The sequence below is a fragment of the Harpegnathos saltator genome, unplaced genomic scaffold (genome assembly GCF_003227715.2).
Source record: "Harpegnathos saltator strain DR-91 unplaced genomic scaffold, Hsal_v8.6 scaffold353, whole genome shotgun sequence".
In the NCBI taxonomy this organism is placed as follows: Eukaryota; Metazoa; Arthropoda; class Insecta; order Hymenoptera; family Formicidae; genus Harpegnathos; species Harpegnathos saltator.
The window spans coordinates 103,242-117,341 of NW_020230154.1; the positions used below are offsets into that span (position 1 = coordinate 103,242).

Genomic DNA, 14,100 nt, shown 5'->3' on the forward strand with positions numbered 1-14,100 from the left:
TAGAATTAACTCTGAAATAAGAGATACACAAGTGCAGTCGCGAAAAGTACGTGCAAGTGAGGATAATAAAATCAACTTAACAGTCAAATAAATTACATTTTTCGAAGAGCAATTCATGAGAATACCGTGAATAAATGTCAAAACTATAATTCAGGAAATGATGCATGCGTAACTTTTTTCGGTTTTCTTTAGAGAGGAAGAAAAATGTTAAAAGAAATGCTTACTTTTTATCGCAAAGTAGATAATAACTCTACTAGTTTATATCACGTTGTGATTGTTTATAATATTCGATATTTAATATTTTGAAAAAATATGAAGAAATCTTGCAGCATCATTCGCTGAATCACAATGCACAGCCATACCATTCATTCTTGCTACATTTGCCTACACAAAAATGTGTACACACACACACACACACACACACACACACATATATATAATTTCTTGCTTCTTACGCGTTACTTGTTAACTGATTCAATCATGTTTACTCTGCCATACATAACTGGGACGGGATTTGCGAATTGATTCACATATTTAAAGAGAAAAAAATAAAAATATAAGGTATATTAAATCACTTATAATACGTAAAATCTGATTTTTATTACAATTATAATATGTATGCTATATATAATCAGCCTGTTCATCGATTTGTCTTACTACAATCTTTAAATGTATATTCTTATGTTTAATCTTCACGTGTCAAGATCGATATTTCGCGTAATCAATGACGCTTATCGAACAATATGATTTGTCGAAGGAAAATATACAAAAGACACTTTCGTATGATTCTCTCATTTGCTGACGACATCCCGCGCATTCATATTCAACACTGACTTCTTCCAAAAGAGACTTATTGGAAGTAACTAATGCGAAATGATATCTCTAATATACTAAACATGACAAAAGAATTACTTTAAGAGAAACAAATTCGAACGTTTAAGCGAACGAATAATAAATATGAGTTCTTTTTATTTCGCGTTGCGTTCTAAATATTAATTAAATTGTCGAATTTGAACAGTCTATTGGCTCGTTTTGTATGCACCAATACACTGTCGTGAAATGAAAAGCATCACGTTGTTATAAATTAGCAATGTGCAATAGAAGCTAATTGATACAATAAATAATTTAGATAGGTCATCCCATTGTCACTTACATCAAACGATATCTCAAGCAAAATAAATTTTTTCAAGTTAACACGTTTGTTGCTACGTCACATGTATAACGTATCGATCTTTCATGAGATATCAACGTTACATGTGATGGCAATAATTTCTTTTTTATGTCCATATATAAATTAAGTCTCTTTATGTTATTGTATAAAAAAAATTAAAAGATGAACTGTGGGATTTACCAACCCACTCAGCAAGCAATATTTCAGCAACATATCAACAATGTTGACTGCAACATTGCTAATACGTTGCTTAAATATTGCTTGCCGAGTGGGAAGTAACAAACATGATAACAAATGTTTTGATTAACAAAAACAAAAAATTTATTATATTAAAAAACAAAAAATTTATATTAATAAATCAATTTAAGAAATATTTCATAAATAAATTTCATTAATGATAAATATTGTAACTTAATAACTTAGAAACTTACTAACAATTTTAATATCGTTCCTTCTCTTGACAAAGTGACAATAGGATAACCTGTAATATCGCTTAAAACAAGAGCAAAACATGCCTTTAATTTAAAGTAACAAGCCATTTGCAATGTATCTCTATGTTCTTCAACAAACAACCATTGGCAATGATTTTTAGGAAATAGTGACGTGTGGTGTGCAGAAAGAATGATAAAGACTAACTTGTCTACGACATACAATTTGCAAAAAATTTACAAGGAGAGGTTCGGAAAAGATGACTAAGATATTTTGCAAAAAAGAAAAAACTCAGGAAAAAGAACGCTGCCATGTCCGAGATTTTCAAGAGTAGAATCACATCTATAACAAACATATCGTGTACTCAGATCACTGATAGAGAGGCTTCTATCAGCTTCGGTCATCAGTTACTCCTCTAAGATATTATAATAAAACACTCACAGACTTCGAAGTATTCGTAAAACGATCCTGAAACGAACGATAAACGGACCGTCGGCGAAAATGTACAAATCGATCGATGGACCGGCCGAGGGATGGTCGGTCATTTATCACGCGATTTCAGGAAGTTTCTTAGCGAAGTGGTATATCACAGTGCAACGATCCAGACATTCTATGGGTTGGATTTTTTTTTTTGGGATAGAGATTGGGAGATGGGAAGCAGGTCGATTAAGGGAACCGATGGACGACGGATTAGATATCGTACAGATTGCTTCAGGGAATATCGCGTTGACTTGTCGAAGTTACTAAACCGTCTTACAGTCGTCTCGATCGACCCGTACGCGGCAATCGCGCCTGTACAATTGCATTTGTATCACAAAACACGACGGTGTGCATCATCGTTTGTAAAATTGAGTTCGACGGCGATTTATCTGAGGACCGTGCTATTTCGAGTTCCAGCCATAAACACGCGAAGAACTTTCCGATGATGAATCTTCGATGGAAACTTGATAAAGATCGAATACTTCTCGAAACAATCGAGCAGATCGACCCAGAGTAACATATATCAAGCTACAAGTGACGAAGAGCGAATAGTAGTATTCACTACCTCCTTTTTGTGTATAATACTTGGTCACTTTACTCGATTCCATGCGCAAAGATCATCACTAATCCCGGCTCGACCATCATATCTTCTGGCATGTGTGTGTTATCACAATGAAGGACCAATACTGCTTGTTTGCCGGGCACTCTTTTGCACACGTAATTGTCATATTGCCGCCGAGAGTTCTGTCGTGTTTCGAGTGAACTAAGGCCTGGTGGCCACCTTCTCTCATGACAGTTCTCCATCAGCTCATCAATCACATGCGGTGGACAATTGTATTCTGACAATGTTCTCTTTATCATAGTCTGCAACAAAAAAAGATATTAATAAGTGCAATCAAAACATTCATTAAATGTTCCAATTAATCTAAATTGATGAGCCAATTGATAATTGATACAAGTTGTACCTGAAGCAACTCATCTGGTGTCGAGATCATACCACCCCATCTAGTAACCCTTGCACGTGGAAGAGTAGCTGACCATCTCACAACGTCGTCCCGTTCCATTTGATCAGCTATTGCACGCATTGTTGGATTAGAAACTCTAAGTGCCCGCATAAAATCTTTAAGCAAATGAATTTCACGTTTGTGCTCATTGATTTGTAACTGATGCTCGCTGATTTCTCGCTTCATATCTGCCATTTTTTGCTGTTGCGACTGTATCAAGTTCCTGAGTTCACGTACGCAGTTGTGATCCTTCAACTCATTTTTTGGAATGATCAAGCTGCAGCCTTGTTCACAGAGCATTGGTCTCTTTGGATTGTATTCACATTGTTCAAGATGAGAGGCCAAACTATCTAACTTGACAACCACTGAGCAGCCATATACAACATTGTCACATTTAATGGACAAGCGAGACAATAAGTTTCTAAGGATTCGGGGAACTCCTCTTAGCTGAGTAACTACAATTGGTGTACGGTCCAATGGACATGTATGTTGACGATTTATCCATTCATTGATGCATGAACGACAGAAAGCATGTTCACAAACTGGTGCCTGTAACATATCACTTGCTTGCTGATTATTATAATTTATATAGCTCCTCAATATGCTATGCTTGATAAAATATAAGTGCGTACTCTCCTAAAATAGTAGTAATAATAAGTAGTAATAATAGTAATAATAAGAATTATATCAATAAATAATAAGAATCCTTTCATATAATGTACATTATAAATTGTTTTAAGTTAAGCAAAGCTATGAAACTTGTCACAAGTGCATCAACTGCTTGCCAAGTTCTGTTGGGACGGAGAAATACCAAAGTTTGGAAAAATCTGGATATCTGCAATTTCGTTCTCTTTCAAGGATTATAGTACTTTTTGCGTAAAGTCATTTTCTTTTTCGTGCTTGATAAATCTCTCGCACAATACATGTAGAATTATTAGAATTGAGGTTATGGTAGAGTCGCGACAAGGTCTTTTTAGCTCAAGCGCATATAATTGTTCTACCTGGACAGCATCTTCGAGTACTCCGGAGCATATAGGGCAAACAAGTTCCTCATCGACGTCGCCCTGGAAACGGTTTACATCGAACCCCATCGTTCGCAAACGCGTATGTTACCTTTAGTTACCTCCCGTATTTCTTGTCGCTTTTAGCGACTGATGCGAATTCAGCGAGAGCACGTGTGATTCAAAATCGACTCTCGAATCGTTTGAAACTCTTCCAACTCACGTTTGTTTCATTTTAAGTGCAAATCCAGATACTCGTATTCTTCGTTATTATGCAAAAAAAAAAACACCTGTAATTATTTTGGAATTGATTTCGTTGCGATGATTGAAGCACTCGAAATGATGAACGTAAAATTTTAGGATCTTAGTATTTTTCTAATCCATTCATCTACCTCGAAAAGAAATACGACTTCCTAAAGAAATTAGAATCAGCATTGATGTCGAATTTATTGCTTATTATTATTATTATAAAATCGTCAGCCGCTGCCGAAACTCCGCAGTCTCGCATTAAACGATCCTGGGGCTTCGATGTATATGAAGACACCACTGAACCCCTCACTTCTTTGCAGAAGTGAGGGCCGCAGATTTGCTACTGCTGGACGACGACAATTGTACCGTTATGTTCGCAATTCTCGTCCATCCACGTCTGTCCCGTTCTCGTGCTAATCGACCCGCTGCTCCCGAAATGCATGATCGGAATTAACCGTCCGTTCCATTATTAGTGACCGTTGAGAGAAAAGTATCTTTGACGTAACTTTGTTATAAACCCTGTATAGAATGTCGTATTTAAAAGTATTGTTTCGCATTCACGAGATTTCGTCGTGAATTCTGCTTTGCGGAAATCTCGGATTGGATCGCGGGCCAATACTTTTCAATGCTACGGGAAATAGAAGATGAAAATCTTGTATGCCTCTGAATCCGAAAACAATTAGGAGAAGAAGTGAATACTTTTCAATGCGAAAGTTCGCATTTAAAAATTATCGATTGCGATTGAATGCAAGGCATATTTGAAATGAACTGAATCCTTTTTAATACAAAGCATTCACCACTGCCGTCTCGCATTTAGCGCGATGAAATTTAATGGGAATTAATACTTTTCAATCCCTTCCCTTGGATCAGAAAGCAGAATTCAGACATATTAAAAATGTCGATACTTTTTAATACGTTTCAATTCGACATTTTATACAAGGAAGTACAACGAATTTCAAAACGTCCTGAATATATTTTTTATTATTTTGGATATCGTTCGAAACGTAGCCATTGGTCTAACAAAGAGAACTTGTTTCTGAGAAATTCTCACCCAAGTAGAACATAAAATTATGGTCACATCAAAATGATGGAAAAATTATCGATCACGGTGAAAAATGAATTTTCCTCATCATTTTAACGTCATCATGATTTTCTGTTCTGCCTGGGCAGAAGTTAAATTTTCTTATTAGATAGCACATAATATTACAGCAATATTATAATAATATTACTTCTCCATTGCAATATTACAACGTAATATAGGCTGTGTTCCAATATTCACTGCCAGCACTGAAAATCTATAATATACGTAACATAAACTATGTATTTTCAATACTGGTAGTGAATTTTGGAACACAGCCATAGTAGAAATATTACTACATTATTACATGATATCACAGTAATATTAAAATGTCTGTCGAAATGCATCACAGTAATATTATGGTGATATACTACAGTAATATTGTGATAATATATCATAATAATATTGTCACAGTGATACATCACAATAATATTATTGTAATATTGTAAAGTTATAGAATACTCTTACGGAAAAAGACGCTCAAATTTGAGTGTATATTTTAAAGTAAATTCGAATAATTGAATGTAAACACTCAATATTTGAATGTTTCTTTCATAAGAGCTAATTTTATATTAATTAATCTAATATTAGATTTGAAATGTTATCGTTGAAATGTTATGTTTGTTAATCATTTTTACCTTCTGAAAATGTAAGCAATTCAGTTTTCTGTGATGTATTTACATCTTTTAATTCGGACTTTTCTGCCTTTATTCTAAAATTTTACAACTGCTATATCTCGAAAACTAAACATTTTAGAAAAAATGTTTTAGGCAAAAGTTGTATAGTTTCAAGGGAAACAGAATAACTATATCATTTTGTTTACAGATGATGCCGTTTTTTAGATATTCACTGATTATTACTTTTCTTAAATGAAAACCCCATTTTTTATTATATCTTTTTTTTCTATCAATTAATTTGGGCAACTTTTATCTAAAACATTTTTTTATTTGCCTAATATTTTTTGAAATATTTAAAGAAAATTTGGTAACTTCTTCAATATTTAATTTACGACATCTCGCTAATTATTTGTTGAAAGAAAAAATAGTGTTAGATTTTTTACTCTATTTACTCCTTTTTGTCTGAAACGTTTCTTAATATCTTTCATATTTTTCGAGACTTTTGCCTGTCTCATTTAAAATGAGATGCCTTGTATTGTTACGTCCTACGAACTCCGGACAATTAATTAAAATTTTTTTTCTCTCTTCTCTTTTCTCTCTTTCCTTTCGAACTTCTATTCTCCTAATATAACTATATAATAGGAATATATATATATATATATATACAGGGTGTTTGATAGCTGATCATGCAGACGAAAGTTGAAGATAGATTGGGTGTAGCCGAGAAGAAAAGTCATGTACTATAATGTCAAATTGGCAATAGTTACCGAGTTATTAATTAAAACATGTGAGCCAACGAGCGCGTAGAGAGCGGAGGGCGGCCGCAGTAAGTACGTAGACATTTGATACAGGCGGAGTCAGCGAGTGGCGGTAGGCAAGCGCGCGCGGCGAGGAGCAACGTAAGCGACAAGAGGTGATCGCGCGCGACGAGGAGCGAGCGAGCTTTTTCTTTATAGCTTTTTCCTTATAGCTCGCTCAACTCCTCGTCATTCGCGCTCGCTCGCTCTTCGTCGCGCTCGCTCGCTTCTTGTCGCTTGCGCTCGCTCGCTCCTCGTCGTTCGCGCTCGCTCGCTCCTCATCGCGCGCACTCGCCTCTTGTCGTTTACGTTGCTCCTCGCTACACGCGCTTGCCTACCGCCACTCGCTGACTCCGCCTGTATCAGATGTCTACGTGCTTACTGCGGTCGCCCTCCGCTCTCTACGCGCTCGTTGGCTCACACGTTTTAATTAATAACTCGATAACTATTGGCAATTTGATATTGTGGTACATGACTTTTCTTTTCGGCTACACCCAATCTATCTCCAATTTTCGTCTGCATGATCAGCTATCAAAACACCCTGTATATATATATATACGAGGGTGGTCCGATAAGTACTTAGCCTACAAAAGAAAAACGAAAATTTTGGAAAAGTGGCGATTTATTTCTCAACATAGTCTCCTTTTAGCTCGATACACTTGACCCAGCGATGCTCCAACTTCTTTAACCCGTCTGAAAAATACGTTTTCTCGAGGTCTGCAAAGTAGGCCTCCGTGGCGGCGATGACCTCCTCATTCGACTCAAATTTCTGCCCAGCGAGTGACTTTTTCAAGTTTGGAAACAAAAAGAAGTCGCACGGGGCCAAAGCTGGAGAATACGGTGGATGGGGCAGCAGTTCGTAGCCCAATTCGACCAATTTGACCGTGGCGAGGGCGGAGGTGTGAGCCGGTGCGTTGTCATGGTGGAAGAGCACTGTTTTCTTTGCCAAATGGGGCCGTTTTTTCTGCAATTCGGCGTCGGATCGGCCCAATAATTCGGCATAGTACAGCCCTGTGACCGTTTTGCCCTTCTCCAAGTCGATGTAGATCACACCTTGTGAATCCCAGAAAACGGTGGCCATCACCTTTCCGGCCGATAGGACAGTCTTCGCCTTCTTCGGAGCACGTTCGCCGGGTGAAGTCCACTGTTTCGACTGTTCCTTGGTCTCTGGTGTGTACCAGTGGATCCATGTTTCATCGACGGTCACGAAACGACGCAGAAACTCCTTCGGATTGCGCTTAAACAGCGTCAAACACTGCTCTGAAGTGGTCTCACGGTTGCGCTTGTTGTCCGGAGTGAGCAAACGCGGCACCCATCGCGCCGACAGCTTTCTCATGCCCAAAATTTCATGCAGGATATGACCCACGCGGTCTTTTGAGATGCCTACTGTCTCAGCTATCTCGCGTACCTTCAATCGGCGGTCTGCCAATATGAGATCGTGGATTTTTGTCATGTTATCCTCCGTGGTAGCCGTTTTCGGGGCACCTGGGCGTGGCTCATCAAAAACCGACATGCGACCACGTTGAAACTCGTTAAACCAATTTTTGACGGTCGCCATCGAAGGAGAAGAGTCACCGTACACAGCATCCAAGCGCTCTTTGATTTCGCTGCGCGATTTCCCTTCCAAAAACAAGAATCGAATCACCGACCGATATTGCTCTTTTTCCATTTTTCTAAAATCCGCGGACACGCCCGCTTCCACACGCGGTCAAAACAAAACTACGAGTCCGATTCGGCTGAAATTTCGACAGTAGCCGTCTACGAGAATGTACTACACGATAGTAAATTTCTCTTGCGATAGTGGTGCCATCGGGCGGTGAGGCTAAGTACTTATCGGACCGCCCTCGTATATATATATATATCAGGTGTAGTAAAAAGAAATCCATTATTTTTGCATGAAATTGAAGGCTTTAATTACCATAGTTAGAATGATCCGATTTAGGTCAAATATGCGCCGTTTTGTTCGATAACTTGTTGCCATTTTGAAGGTAATTTCATTATGCCTCTCTCATAGAAGCCCTCGTCCCTATTGGCAAAAAATTGAGACAGTCGATTTTCACAAGCCTCTCTTGAAGCGAATTTTTCACCAGCAAAATTGTTCGCCATGGACAGGAACAGATGGTAATCACTTGGTGCCAGGTCCGGACTATAAGGTGGATGCATAAGAACCTCCCAACCAAGCTCCCGGAGCTTCTGGCGAGTCACTATCGATGTGTGTGGCCTGGCGTTGTCCTGATGGAACACAATTCCTCTCCTATTGGCCAAAGCTGGCCGCTTCTAGGCGATTGCTTCCTTCAGACGGTCCAATTGTTGACAGTACAGTTCCGAGTTAAGAGTTTTGCCGTAGGGGAGTAGCTCATAATAGATAATTCCCTGCCAATCCCACCAAACACACAGCAAAACCTTCCTGGCCGTCAATCCTGGCTTGGCCACCGTTTCCGCCGGCTCACCGCGATTCGACCACGACCGTTTTTGCTTGACGTTGTCGTAAATGATCCACTTTTCATCACCAGTGACCAACCGCTTCAGAAATGCGTCGATTTTGTTGCGATTCAGCAGCGATTCGCAAGTGGAAATTCGGTCCATAAGGTTTTTTTGCGTTAACTCATGTGGCACCCATACATCGAGCTTCTTTTTGTATCCAGCCTTATTCAAATGGTTCCAAACGGTTTTTTGTGCAATCTTTAGCTCTTGGGCAATCGAAACAGTGCTTACATGACGGTCGGACTCGACAATGTCAATGATTTTATCGATATTTTTGACAATTGGCCTTCCAGTGCGTGGTGCATCTTTGACATCGAAATTACTGGAACGGAATCGACGAAACCAAAATTGCGCGTGATTGGCTGTTACAGTATGAGGACCATAAACATTATTCACATTTTCAGCCGCCGAGCTTGCGTTTTCGCCTTTATCGAAGAAAAACTGTAAACTATAGCGTATTTTCTCTTTGCTAGTGTCCATCTTTGACGCATGCTCAAACAAAACTGAGTCAACTAATCACAAAACTGTCAGAAAAGTTTTTTTAGTACGAAATCTCATCTTTCTAACGCCATCCAGTGGAACCCGATCGGACTTATACAACGCGAGATACAGATAACTAAAGCCATCTATTGGAAAAATAATGGATTTCTTTTTACTACACCTGATATATATATATATATATATACAGGGTGGACCATTTTAACCTTTAATGGAGAATAACTCGACCGGTGAACGAAATAATGAAAAAAGTTTCATACAAAAGTTGTTGGACAAGGAGGGGGACGTATGACCATATCCTTGAATTTGACCTTGACTTTGACCTTAGGGGTTATTTGAAGGTCAAATAACATTTTTTAAATGGAATTGCCTATTTTCGACCCCGGATTTGGAAAGAGCGGGAAATTTTAGAATAGGATATGGTATGATCGATAAGATCAAATGTCATGTTTTGAGGTCATTTCAAAGTCAAAAGGAACTTGTACGTGTATTCATGCGAAAATCGTATCTGTATACGGGGATTTCTAAATTATCTTCTACACTTAGCATTACCCAGAGACAACGACGTGGACGTGGTAGAATTCTGCCTCTTTCGGGGTGCTTGTTTAGAGTGAGTCCCCTTGCCTCTCACTATGCATACTTTGCTATTGTTAATCTAGCTATTCAAAGGTTTTCGAAAGTTGCACCGTTAGCATTTATGCAATAATTGAGCCTTCTTTGAAAATGGGCCACTGTGCTGAGCAAGACATTTCGTGGAATCGCTTCGTCTTATGCGATTTTCCATATCTTCTCTTGTTGTTGGTTCTTCTTTGAAAACAACTTCTTTCAAATAGCCCCAGAGATATTCAGAGATTTGAGCGATGGCCTGGGTTATGTTGACTTTAAGGACATCGGTCGATTGCGGCTTATTGGCATAGACCTGCGATTTCAGAAAACCCCACAAGAAAAAGTCTAGCGGGGTCAAATCGCACGATCTTGGTGGCCAATTCACGTCACCTCTGCGAGAGATAACCATATCCTCAAATCGTTCATGCAGAATGTCCATCGTGGCGTCCGCTGTGTGGCACGTAGCGCCGTCCTGCTGGAACCACATGTCGTCCACGTCCATATCGTTCAATTGAGGCCAGAAGAAATTGGTTATCATCGTTCTGTAGCGCTCGCCATTGACGGTGATGGCCTCACCAACGTCGTTTTCGAAAAAGTACGGACCAATGACGCCGCAAGCCCAAAATCCGCACTAAACAGTAACTTTTTGTGAATGCATTGCTACCTGTTGAACCTCGTGTGGGTTGGCGTCGTGCCATATACGGCAATTATGCTTGTTAACATAGCCATTCATCCAAAAATGCGCCTCGTCGCTAAAGATGATTTTTCGGCCAAAATTGGGGTCCTCTTCCAAATGCTCCGAAGCCCAGTCAGCGAACAAACGGCGTTGTCTATGGTCATTAACTTTGAGCTCCTGGGTCAGTTGGATCTTGTACGGGTGCAGGCTCAAGTCCCGACGCAAAATTCGCCAAGTTGAAGTCTGCGAAAGGCCGAGTTCTTGTGCACGGCGAGGAATTGACTGCATCGGGTTCACCTGCACACTTTCACTTACAGCGGCGATGTTCTCGGCCGATCTGGCGTTCCTTTGACGTACGGGTGTTGGCTGATCGTTTACCGAACCGGTTATCTCGAATTTGGCCACCAAACGTTGGAGAGTCGACTTTGAAGGGCCACCACGTCTGCCGTAAAATGGGCGCAACGCGCACAACGTTTGCACTAACGAACACTCATTTTGATAATAAAGTTTTATCATTTGGACGTGCTGCTCAATCGTGTAACTTGTCATGGTGATTTGGCATCAGTGACTGAATAATAAACAACAGGTTAGACAGACGGCGCCAAAACAACATGGCCGCCACAGGCTGCCAACATCGACCCGCACCAATTGAAAAACCCTGTAATTAAATCTTTGACATCATTGGGTTCTCCTTGGGGCTTCACCCCTTCCCAAAAGGCAATCTCTCTACCCACCTTGGCAGGTCCTGCCTCCGATCATCAGTATAAAAACCGTGACATACGCCTCCGCGAGCACACTCACTCAGATATTCAGATTTTGAGCATTCGGACTCAGATTCAAATCTTCAGAATTCCAGTTTATTCAGTATTCAAGCATTCAAGCACTCAGATTTTGAGAAAAAAGGGGGCTTCCTGGTTCTAACAAGTGAACAGTTATTTGGTGCCTTAGTCGGAATACTCGGGTGGTGCAAATTTCCAAATACTGGAGCCCAGAACACCTACGCAGATCTGCGCCATTCCCTTTTGCTTGTGTCAATTCATCTCGAATCAGCAGTAAGTTTGTTTAACTCTCTATTCATGTTCCTTCCGTTTTTCATTCCTTCTTCTTCCACTTCTCATACACACACACACACACACACACATACACAAACAACCATTCGTATAAATTGTCATATGCTAAACTGATCCGTCGTATCATTTGTTATTAACTTCATTGTAATAAATCTGTTAATAGTCTATTTTCACCCAATTAATTTCAAAATCTCCCACCCTTCCAACAGTTGACTTATGGTCCTATCCCCGGCAAAGGGATTCGCGTCCTTGACCGAAAAACGGACCGCTCGTCGTACGTCAGTGACCGAGTAAAGGGATCCTGACCCGTCGGGTTCCTGACCCGTTCTCTGGCACGTGTGTACGAACGAGGTTCGCCTTTCATGCGAACGAAAAGGCTGTGCTCCTCCTCTAGGACTTAACAGTATTATCCCCGAAATATTTTATTTATGTTCTAATGTGATGTATAACGTTTAAAGTAGCAAGTGACATTAAATGACGTTTCAATGACGTTTCTAATGTCCATAAGACCTAACGAAAACGTTATTTGACATTATCTTGCTACTTGAGATGAGATATATTGCAATATAATATTACAGTAATCTTTTAATGTTACATATAAACGTAATATATCATTCACTATTATTGTAATATTTCAACATCATATATAAACGTGATATATGAGTAATATTTCTGTAATATTATATTATAATAAGTAATATTAATGATATATTGCAATCTACCCTGGCGGAAATATTTCTACAAGAAACTACAAGAAACTGCGTGAATTGGAACACTTTTAGAGAAAGTAAGAGATCATTTCAGACTCTGTAAGAATTCGAAAAACTGCGTTTCTATGAAATTCTTTATTCATTGCCTGAGTAATTATGCAATTTCTTTCTTTTCTCTAAATCTTGAAATATTGAAATGTTCCTAGAAATAAAAAATGAAGAGTGGTAAATATGGAGAAAAGGGGCCACCCTTCTAATGTCAGTAATTTCATATTTGTCATCAAGGTTATTACCCCCATTAATGTTATGAAGATTAACATATTGTTATAAACAATAAGCGCAAGTTATAATCTTATATTATATTGTTGTGCCCGCGCGTGAAAGAAATAACTCGGGATATACTAAACGAGAAAAGCTTTATTTTCAGCCAAGAAAAACGGATCTTAATCAATTCCAAAATAATCGCACGAATTCGCTTTACGTCCGTACGCTGTGACAGGACTAGAGCGACTCTCTTATTATTCCAGTTGTTAGTAAACAAATTCCTTGACAACGATAACAACTGTCAAACACTCTCTATATGCCTTCTTCACAGTCTTCTCCCAAGAGCGTGGGAACAATACGTTCCCCAAAGGTGTGGGCACAACAATATCTTATATTATAGCTTGCGCTTATTGTTTATAACAATATGTTAATCTCCATAACATTAATGGGGGTAATGACCTTGATGACAAATATGAAAATTATTGACGTTGGGAGGGTGGTCCCTTTTCTCCATATTTACCACTCTTCATTTTTTATTTCTAGGAACATTTGAGTATTTCAATGTAAATGTTTAGAGAAAAGAAAGAAATTGCATAATTACTCAGGCAATGAATAAAGAATTTCATAGAAACGCAGTTTTTCGAATTCTTACAGAGTCTGAAATGATTTCTTACTTTCTTTGAAAGTGTTCCAATTCACACAGTTTCTTGTAGTTTCTTATAGAAATATTTTCGCCAGGATAACTATGATATTTTTGTAATATTACATGCTATGTGGGTACTTACTGCGTTTTGAACTGCATCTAAGAAAGGAGAACCTAATTATTTAAAAATGTAATGTATCTTCAAAAAACCATATAAAAAATTTACAACGATATTCTTCTTTCTTTCAACTGAAATTCCATATCCGACCCTGGTCCGATTTTAATGAAAGGACGTAAAATCTTTATGAAAAATGGTTTTCGAC

At 38.8% G+C, this 14,100-nt stretch overlaps 1 protein-coding gene across 2 annotated transcripts; it reads right to left on the reverse strand.

The window, feature by feature from the left end:
- Positions 1 to 2,211: 2,211 nt before the first annotated feature.
- elgi (E3 ubiquitin-protein ligase NRDP1 elgi) lies at positions 2,212 to 4,175 on the reverse strand. Of its 2 annotated transcripts, none has more exons than XM_025300312.1 (3): positions 4,086 to 4,175; positions 3,046 to 3,633; positions 2,212 to 2,944 (listed from the first exon to the last, which is right to left on the reverse strand). In XM_025300312.1, the coding sequence occupies exons 1-3, from the start codon at positions 4,173 to 4,175 to the stop codon at positions 2,675 to 2,677; spliced, it is 948 nt and encodes a 315-aa protein (XP_025156097.1). In that variant the 3' UTR covers positions 2,212 to 2,674. The 2 variants fall into 2 exon arrangements, with proteins under 2 accessions (XP_025156097.1, XP_011141594.1); XM_011143292.3 differs by having other exon boundaries at positions 2,675 to 2,944; positions 3,046 to 3,646; positions 4,086 to 4,150.
- Between the last annotated feature and the right edge of the window lie 9,925 nt (positions 4,176 to 14,100).